The sequence below is a fragment of the Cariama cristata genome, unplaced genomic scaffold, assembly GCF_000690535.1.
Source record: "Cariama cristata isolate BGI_N322 unplaced genomic scaffold, ASM69053v1 scaffold35179, whole genome shotgun sequence".
NCBI lineage: Eukaryota > Metazoa > Chordata > Aves > Cariamiformes > Cariamidae > Cariama > Cariama cristata.
In genome coordinates, this window is record NW_009634675.1 from 1 (window position 1) to 10746 (window position 10746).

The 10746-nt window shown below is 41.8% G+C and overlaps 1 protein-coding gene across 1 annotated transcript; it reads right to left on the reverse strand.

Moving 5' to 3' along the window:
* Window positions 1-1225: 1225 nt before the first annotated feature.
* On the reverse strand, window positions 1226-10398 carry LOC104155586 (aldose reductase-like; the record flags this gene model as incomplete). The annotated part of the gene is made up of 9 exons (XM_009707236.1): window positions 1226-1464; window positions 2250-2332; window positions 3150-3233; window positions 3778-3859; window positions 4013-4119; window positions 7637-7759; window positions 8189-8266; window positions 9583-9699; window positions 10231-10398. Coding segments are annotated over 9 exons (885 nt in total), but the record flags the coding sequence as incomplete, so codon positions are not given.
* Between the last annotated feature and the right edge of the window lie 348 nt (window positions 10399-10746).

The following is a 10746-nucleotide window of genomic DNA, read 5'->3' on the forward strand; positions in this document are numbered from 1 at the left end:
TCAGGCCATCAATCCAGCCTGTCCAGATCTATTCACACCTTGGAAAAAAATTTACAAGAACATGCAAGAAAGTCACCCAACACTAGCCACTGTTTTTACAAGTGCCCAAATGCATTTTGTGGATAGTCTTACGCAGCTCTCAGAAGGCAACAACTTTAAAACCATTACCTGCATGGATTGTGAAAAACCATTAAAAAAACCAAGGGACAAACACACCTCACGTCAAAATTTGGGTATAAGGCTATTCTTCTGTCCTCCCAGAACAAAGTAGTAAGCTTCTGATCTGCTAGCTCATGACACAGGGTTTTCTTGGAAACCCATTTTTACTATATTTGCAAATGGTAGCTTGTACAAGCACAGAATTCTTTCCTGCATGATGTGCCGCCTGCCTGGAAAGGGCAAGTTTTCTACTGCTTACTAAAACAATTTCATAGGATGATGTATAGGCTTCATATCTTCAATGGAATGAGTCTTCTACTAGTCAAAGTATACTATCACTTCAGCAAAATAAAGACTGATTTAAATATTAGTATATTAGCTGTCAGACATACCAAAACAGATCAATTTAAAGAGAGGCTCAAGCAGACTCAACGGCTGCAGGTACATTACAGTACACATCAATGGCCACAGGTTCATCACACTCAGGTGTTCTACCTGTGCACTAGCATGAGAACAGCAGATAGCTAGCAGATCATGCATAAGAAGTTAACATCAACAAGCAGATGATTTCTTGGGGGACAGTAATCTTCCTTGCTTCTGTGTAATCTCTAGAGACAGCTGATACAATACAGCTACTCCAGCACTACTACCATTAGAGCATTGCTGAAATAATCATCTCATTACACACAGTAATGAAACTATACTTTATTATAAGCAAAACCAGCTTTTATATCACCAAGAGACCAGGACCTATACACTTTTCAAAGAGTTACCCATGTAGAAACTGCTGTATTTAGGAATCAACTTGTACTTCCAATTAAAGAAAAAAGCATGGAGTGTTACAAAAAGAAACAAAACCAAACCCAAAAAGTAATCAGAAAAAAAGCAGACCTCATTAATTATGGAAAATCTGCCAATATCCTGGTCCTTCCAGACAACCATAGTCACCAACTCCAATTCACAGAATTCCAAAAAAGTGACTGCTTGTTCAAACTTTTTCAATGTTTTTTGCTTACCAATTCCAGACATGCAGTTTGGCAAAGACAAGCTACTAGTCCACACAGTGTGCTCTTCAGAACCATTTTAACATCTCCTTCTTCCAAAAAACAACACAAAATCACCAAGTACACATACTGCATCTTTGTGGGGGAAAAGGAAAAAAAAGGGGGGGGCATCTGATGCAGCGAGAAAGCTGTGTAGACAACTTATAGGCAACAGCAGAAGCGTATCTGAGAAGTCTGGAGAAAGGCAGGAAACCATCTTCAGTACTCTGCATTGAAAGGGTAGTCCTTGTGAGTTTTGCACCTGAAGGAAATCAAAGAGGAAAGATTATCTCATGAATGTAAGATACTATATGCAGCTGTAACCACTGCAAAGAGCCATCAAGAGAGGAGCTGAACTGTATAAAAAGCAGAGTCAGGATTTTTTTCCCTGTTTTCCCTGGTGACACACTGCATTTGTAATCAGAGATTCTTGAGTGTCTTCTGTTGTTCGAGCTCTGGGTATTTCAGGCGATGCGACCTAGGTGCTTTGTAGACAACTAATTTAAGGTTTCGCTGTTTACTGCCAAGACCACCTTTTTTCCAGCCTTCCAACAAAGATTTCTTATCTGGTTTTAGGCTTCCAAGTTGCAAATCCCCATATTACTTCTTGGATGTTCACCCACTTTCCCAACCACTCCTGAAGAACATACAGTCATTTTTTAATAATATACCTAAAGGTCATGGCAGAAAGACAAGACATTACAAGCGAAGTTAATCAAGAATTTGAGTCGGCATCATGCTCATTTCTCCAATAGGGAGAGAAAAAAAAAAATGTTATTCATAAGGAGCCTCCTGTTGCAATTCCAGCTACAGGAAGTGTCTTAGAGACCGAACTGAAAATGAAGTTTGCTTATGCTCACCATGATTTGGTTCATTACATGAACATTTAAAATCTTACTCTGAAAAGTTATTCTGAGGATGACCCTTTTGGAAATCAAGTTTGTGTATCTTGAATTTCAATCAAGCCTAGTATCTATAATTGCACATACTAAACTATGACATACTGATAACTTAACAGCTTGAAAAAACCCAAACACTGCCACTTACATGCTCATTGCACAGGCTCTCCAGTTTCTGTTAAAGCTGAGAATAGTTGCCATCTCCTCTTTAGTCAATTCAAAGTCAAACACCTATCAAGAAACAGATGGAAATCACCTCTTTGAACAAATCAGAGATTGTAAGCTTAAATCGTAAAATTAAAGAACAAGTCCACAGCATAGGGGTGCTTCTTAGAAGAAATGACTGCTTCATGAAGGAGAGAAAGGAAAGAGATGGCGCTCTAGATTTCTAAGGCTCCACTAGCTGCAGTGGGGGAGGGAGTTGAGCAGGGAGAGGGAAGAATTAAAAGAATATCAAGTTGCAGCTACATGTGCCAGTTGTTTTAAGAAGTCTGGAGAGCACTTAGTGTTGCAGAATGCCTCCATCCTCCATTTGTGAAAGATGCATCTTTTTGTCCTATTCCAAGGGAACATCGATAAGATTTTCATATTCCACCCAATGCAACTGAGTTTCTTCCAAAAATCCTAATACTGGTTTCAGTCAAGGACCACTGAATCAAGAGCAGCAACATGGTTTATGGACATCAGGACTATTTTCTTAACAGTGCTTGCTCTACATAAGCCTTTGGGGTGTGCTACTGCACTTGGACCCCAAGTAAGCTCTGTCAGATGACTCATCCACATGACAGAGAACAGGAAGCATCACATAACATGACTGCTAAGATTATCAGCATAGTGTTTCCAAATGCTTTGCTCACTCCTGCTCTCCAACTGTAATCTTAAGTTTTGCCCTCAGTAGAGCATAGGTAAACATACAGAGAAAAAGAGCTCAGTCCTCTTGTCTGAGGAGAACTTGGGAAGGGTAAAAAAGGATCACTGCTTGCTCTGCAGGAGGAAGCCATGCTGTCCCTGAACATGCCATGCACCCAGGTCACTCATAATGACTCACCTTGAAGTTCTCCACAATGCGCTGTGGTGTGACAGACTTGGGAATCACAATCACATTTCTCTGGATGTGGAACCGAATGAGAACCTACAAGAGACATATCACTGAGTCAGAGAGGATTGCTTTTGTTCTATGGTAAGCAGAGCCTGTTCCAACAATTGTTTGCTGTAAACCGTACAATTCAGCAGAACTAACCCACTTCTGCAGAGCTGCATTTCAAATCATACCTGAATTCTAAGCAGCACTTTCTGAAGTGCAAATACAGGAGTGTTGAAGCCGCACATAGGCAGCCTCCTTTCTCCTTTTAGTTTAGCAATACTCAGTTCCTTCTCCTCCCACCTAGGCTTTTAGTAGGCGATACAAGGTTTCATTCTCTGCAACAGGACTTGAGATGGGAAGATTGAAACACCACAGCATCAGAAAACGAGTCAAGAAAATGTTTCTTCTTGATGGTCAGAGAGTCCTTCCAAGCACACATTGAAGGCCACATAGTAAACAAACCTACATTGCTACTTAACACCACAGAAGAGCACCACAGCTGATAGGGAATAAAGAGCCAGCCTGTCCTCTACATTGTCATTAGCTGTCCTGTGCTACAGGAAGGAGTACCCACTGTACTGCACCTGCCTACCTGTGCTGGGGTTTTGTTGTGCTTGGTTGCAATCTCTTTGATCTTGGGGTCATCCAGAAGGGAAGGATCCTCTGGCTTAGCCCTACACAGAGAAAAAAATCAGAGGCAAGAAATCTCCACAAATCCAACCTAGCAGAGATCAGTATCTGGACAAACAAACAACAGCGCACTTGTAGACTTGATGGTGCAAACATAATCCATGTCAGCTCCCTTGCAAAGCACAAAGCAATCTTACCATGGCCTGTCAGGTGATCCAAGGGGACTATATGCTGTCACAGCAATCCCTTTGGATTGACAGTACTTGATCAGCTTCTCCTGGGTAAGGTATGGATGACATTCGATCTGCCAACATAACAGTACACAGATTGACAGTGATTTAACATGTTCCAGGGATCAGTTTTTAAACAAATCAAAGGCTGATTTTTGTTCTAACTTATAGTCTCTGTGCAATATTATGCAGCCTTTATTTTCTGTATGCCCCCACCCTCTTGCTACTATTTGTAGCAGTCCTCCTTGCAGTGAAGCGTCTGAGGACCCTAACATCACTCCTTAAACTTTGCTGATCCATATAATCTCCAACATAGGGGATGATCAGCTACATAATTGATTAAATGGGACAGTTCAGTAAAAGGCACACAAGAAAACTGTAAAATCATAACAGAATAGCAGAGCAGTAAGTACAAAGTCCTCTTTTCATCCCTAATTAAACATGCCATAATGTGGTGGTTTTTTGTTGGTGTGTGGCAGTGTGTTTTTTTTTTCTTTCCCCACAATTACCATATAACTTCAATACCAGTATTGTTTCATTTGTTTTTATTTGCTTTGTGTCAATACTCACACTGAATACCTCCAGTCTGCAAACAGTGAGAATGGCCAACTGCTACAGATTTTAGACCTTCAGCTTAATGTCCATTATACACTTTTTATAAATGCATGTGTACTTACCCTGAACTTCCATAAGAATATCTGCATAACAGAATACTCCTTAACAGTGGATCAGTATTCTGGCAAGCTAATACAGAGATAGGTAGTATGGAACAGGAATTATTCATGTGACACAAGGCAGTGAATGAACATGAATATTTGATACTTTGCATAGAGGGGCTTTCAGGATAGTTCCAGGGAGCACTACTTGTCTTTCAGCAGTCAACATCACAAACCTCTTTGACTACGCTGTCATTCGAGCCTTCTGCAGCCTGCTGCTGCATTCCGAGGGAAGTTCCTGGAAACTTGTGCTCCTACTGGCAGGGGGAGCAACACAGTGCAAAACATGGGATCAGTTTACAGCCTCGAGTGCTTTATTTGTGGTTCTAGCTGCTTTCTGTTATCAGCCTGCATGGCTGTTTCCCTTCTATGGTACGTTGAATATTAGACAACAGGACATGTAACTCAGTTTTTGGGACGGATTATACAGATTTATTTTGCTTCAGCAGCTCTAGAAGCACAGCTACTCAAGAGTAACAGAGCATCTGGTTATCTTCTCACCTATTCAATAGGTAGAATTTATGCAACATAAGCAAGGCAGATCCATCCTTCCCTGTCCACTGGCACTCAAGTTGAAAAACTGAGCTACATTATCTAGTCTGTTTGGACCAGGATGAAAAGCCTCTGAACTACATTTGAACAAGCATCTTAAACTACTGCAATCCACACTGTGTGATACAGATGAAGCACTGAAGAGTCAGATTTCCCTACTGAACTAAGCACTAGTATCATTCTAATGTAGTTACTACCTTGCCAAATTATTTTCTCAACACAAGTGAAACCAGTGTACATACCAACTGCATTCAAGTTAAGAATGGGAATGACACCAAATACAGGCAATTACTGGATTACACATGAAACATCTGCACAGAGAGTGTTTGCAGGAAGCACTATCACTTTAGGCCAACTGGTAAGCGTGAATAACAAACAAGCTTGCAGGCTTGCAAGCGTTTCTTCAGAAGTACTGAGTTTTGAAGAACAGGGATCAAAGACCTACTGCTCTGAGCTTAACTTTATTATAATAATCAGAGAGCTTGAGAACAATTGCAAGTGTAAGAGATAAGGTCAGTGACCTCTATGCAAGAGACAAGGATAATTATCAACTACAGTGATAGTGGCAATGAGGCGTGGCAGATGTTGAAAGGTATAAGACTTCTACTAAGTATCCTAAAGGTACATTGGGACTGATAATGAAGAGACACAGTAGAGAATTATGATATTTGCACTTGTCAGAATGTTTCAGTTTTATGTTGAATAGACTTCCAGAGAACAATCCTATTGTCTTTCTGAAAACAGGTGTTAAAATCCCTTTTCAGTACATATGCTTGAGCTACCACAATAAATTAATCAGTTCTTGTAATCAGGTATTGATATCTGAGAGTGCAGTCCTTCAAACACCATAGCAATCAAGGACAAGACTAGACAGATCGCACAGGGGGCTATCTTGGCATCTGTCCTCTTCAACAACAATCTTGTCAAGTTTGCAGGTGATGCCAAATTAGGGGAAGACCAGTCAGTACACTTAAGAGCAGGCTACCACTTTAGAGGGACCCACTCAGGCAGGAAGGACAGGCCAACAAGAACCTTATGAAATTCAACAAGGCTGCACACAAAGCTCTGCACCTGGGAAGGAAAAGCCCCTGGCAAAAACACAGGCTGGAGCCTGACTACCTGCAAAGCAACTACGCTAGAAACAACCTGGGGGCCACAGTAGGCTGAGCTGAACATGAACCAGTAGCGAGCCCTGGCAGCAGGAAGGCAGCCAGGAAGTTGTGGGAAGTGATCACCTGCCTCTACTCTGTAGTTGTCAGACCACCTTTATAACACCATGTCCAGTTTTCCCCCTTTCCAACCTCTTCAGTACAAGAAAGACTGACAGACTATCATGAATTCAGAAGAGGGTCACCAGGATGGCTGAGGGCTGGAGAACCTGCTGTATTGGAAATGCTGAGGGGGCTTGTTCAGCTCAGAGAAGGGAAGGCTTCAGTTGTCCTGTTAGTAGCTTTTCAATACCTAAATAAAGGTCACCCAAAGACAAGCCAAGCTCTTCAGTGGTGCATGGCGGGCGGACAAGAGACAACAGGCAAAGTTGAAACAAGAGAAGTTGAGACTGGATATAAGAAAACTGCCTCCCTCCTACATACAACCAAGGCGGGGGCTTAGGCAGTGGAGCACACTGCCTAGAGAAGCTGCGCAGTTGCCATCCTCACAGGTTTTCAAGATGGATAAAGCCCTGGGAAACCTGGTCTGATCTCACAGCTGATGCTGCTCCAAGCTGTGAATCACAGAAGATTATCTCCCAAGGTCTCCTGACATCTGAATTTTCCTAATATTTTATTCATGGGCTGGACACTTCTACTCTATGGTCTACCTTGCAACTCCATTTGCACCTTCTCCTAACCCTCATTAAGTCTGTAAGCAGTCCATAAAGCATGCTCCTGTTCAATTGCCTCAGTCATCAGCAACAGGAACTGGCCTCTCCACAGAAGAGTTGCAAAAAGGTCATCCAATTCTCTGCTAGGTTCTCACACATTTACACAAAGTTTCACCCTGCTTCAAGGAAGTTTTTTAAGTTCATCTGAGTTCCCCCAGCACACATACTCCCCCACTCCCCCCAAAAAACCCAAAAGGGATTCTGGAGTTGCTTCTTGTCAGATTTCCAAGTAGTGCAAAAGTCCATAAAACACTCGGACCTTGTGCATCCAGAAGTAGTTAAAGGGTGGGATTGAGAGAACATGCTGTCTCTACTCCATTCTCTGTTTCTATAACTCTATTTCATAAGAAGAACTTAGTAATTCTTTAAAACAAGCAAACAAAAAGCCAACAAAAAACCACCACCACCCAAACATTTGCCTGCAGTCACTTAGCAGCTTACCTGGTTATTTGCAGGCTTGTATTTCAGTCCTGGCTTGTTCAGGATTCTTTCAATCTGCTCATGGTTAAAGTTGGAGATTCCAATGGCTTTTACCAGACCAGCATCCACCAGCTCTTCCATGGCCTGACACAAAGAAGCACAAAGTCAGCATCTAGTATACATGACAAGGCCTGAAGAACACTTTCTTCCTGACATGGTTTATTTCCTTCATGAGAAGGACAAAATAAGTGTTTAGATTTTCAGAGTCTAAGTTTGAAAAAAAAAACAGAGTACTAGTATATTTGTGCCTTGTCTTCCATTTCATCAAATCTCAAAGACTCATTCTTTGAGAATGTGGAAATTCATAGCAAGTGGAAAGCTTTTTTTTCCACAGCAAAGTAGAAAGCATTTCGAAGTGGAAAATAACAACACCCAACAATCCACTATTGTATCAGTGAGTCCTTCCAAGTAGTTCTGCATACACAAGATAATTTAGACTGCTGAACGTAATGAAAACATGGAAGGGACTGCTGAGAAGAGAAGACATGATTCTCCTGCTGTGGCTGAACTTACCTCCCACGTCTGTAGAATATCAGTGTTGCTGGGTATAGACATGCCTTTGTCATCTGTGGGAAACAGCTCCTCTCCTGCCTGTCAATGAGAGAGAAAATGCTTGAAACACTCTTTGGTGGGAAGTTAGGTTAACACCAGCTGAAGATCATACTACAAACCACATACTACAAACTCCTACTGCAGGACATACTAATACTTATTGCCTACATATGTACTAGATAATACTAATTATCTACATTGTTCAGTCTTTTCTTTTGCTTTCATGTGGGATTACGGCATTTTTGCCCACAGCCATTCCTATAAGGACAGGTACTTCTGCTGGACGCAACATCCCCTGGTTCATCAAAAACTCTCCACTTGCAGAATTATAGCCAGTTTACAAGTTTAGTTTCTGTATTACAAAAATACACAGTTCTTATATGGACATAATGTGTTTTATTAAAGTGTGTAATAAGGACCCACTTAGGACCTGGAACATGTTCAGTCTATATTGGACCAGATCTGCTGACAGGTCTTTCATGGCGAGACTCATTGTTTAAGTTGCTTGCATAGGGAATGTTGAAACAGCCTGTGTCTCAGTTAGGACTACACGCCAGGTATCAACTTCATTCAAAATCAGTTGTTTTCTACTGATGCATCATTACACTACACATTTTCACTTTGATAGTTCTGTCCATATGAAACTAATTTTAAAAATACAGATGCTATGAAAACACTTGGTCTCAGAAGCAACAAGTAGAAAGATGATTTTGATCAGGCTCTAACAGAAAGACTAAGCTTAGAAATATTCAAACTGAGACATCAGTTCCTTTGCATGAAGTCAGTAAAGGAGTTGGGAACTACAGTTTCACCTTTTGAAATCCAAGGTGTGTGGAACACTAAGGCTCCTACAGCAAAGATCAGTTCAAGCTGTACTGTATTAAAGGGCTCGGTGATTAAAAATAGACATGGAAGACAAACTTTTTCTTGTTCTGTGATTCTGTAACATGCAGACAAAAGAGTTTGTCAGGCAAAGCACAGTCCTCATTCCCACAAAGAGGGAATCACATTATTATCAGCTGAGTGTACTTTGGATTTATAGAAGACAACACATAGGCAATAATCAAAAGGAGAGCAATATAACCTACACTTACAGCAGGGAAACCCACCCCTAGTTCAAGGTCTACCTCCTCCATGATCAAAAGGGTAGAGGATGCTGTGCAAACAGGAATCTCAGAGCTAGGGATTGAACCTGGCTCACATGGCCAGAGTAAAGCTGAGCACCAGAGCAGTGCTGGTACAAAACAGACACATAATGATTGTGTCAGTTGGAGCAATTACTGGGCTGTAAAGTCATAACTCTTCAAAACTGCCAGTCACAACAGACTAAACCAAAGGCATTACTGTTACTGTACCTTAAAACCAAGAGGCCAGTGGATGAGGTAGAGATCCAGGTAATCCAGTTTCAGGGCACCAAGAGTCTTCTGGCAGGCTCCTTTCACCAGAGGCTTTTCATGAAACGTGCACCATAGCTAGAGACAAAAAGCCAAGACACACCATGACCTCCTGGGTTAAAGCTCTTGGAACCCTTCTGTCCTGTTCAGAAGAGTGCTTGTCTCTTTTGGAAGGTGATGCAGAACTATGTCATCCTACTGATCTTCAAACAGTGCTTGCTCTGTGAGTAGGACTGGTCTGTGATACCAAGGGCAATACGTGCAGCGGCAGCACATATGATTGAATGGTGTCATGGCAGACAGCAGAAGTAGTCTAGCTTTATTAAAACTTCATTTAAAAACCAACTTCTAGAAGGTCAGATACTGCATGAAAGAGGACAGCATAACTTCATGCCAGGAAAAGTTTAACGCATTGCCCATATCTGTGGTACATACCCTGCAGGGTATTCTCCATGCAGGATGAGGCAAAGTAGCAAGCCTGTCTCAGGAGTGGCCTAAGCGATGTTCTGAATTGTTCCATGCCGCATCACATAGTAGGAAAGTAAAGAACGGGGGGGGTACTACAAAAAAACAGGTGTCTCCTGGGATCCTATACCACCAGATCCATACCTTACTGACAACGAAGAGGTCCTCTCTTTTCACAACACCTTCCTTGATTTTTTGCTGGATGCCATCACCAACTTCATTCTCATTTTGGTACACATAGGCACAATCAAAGTGATGGTACCCAGCATCAATAGCAGCCATCACTGCAGCTGTTACTTTCCCTGGTGGGGACTGCAAAAATAATATCCAAGAAACTCTAATCAATATATATTGAAGACCTTTTTCCTAGCAAGATAAAATTAATAAAACCACTGCACCCAAAGCAATCCCCCAATTAAAACAAAGCAAAAAACAACAGTATAAAAAAAACCCAAAACATTTTCCCTGCAGCATTCTTGAGTCTGTATACATCTTGAACGCAGGCTCTTGAGGTTAAACCCAGGCACCAGCCATTCCGCTGTCACCCCACTTCCAGGCAAGGCTCAGCCCAAGAGCTTTGCAGAGCTGAGGCCCCAACTCCAGGACAGTTCTCCAGAGCCAGGCCAAGGCCTCCTCACTTCACCATACCACTTGTAAGAG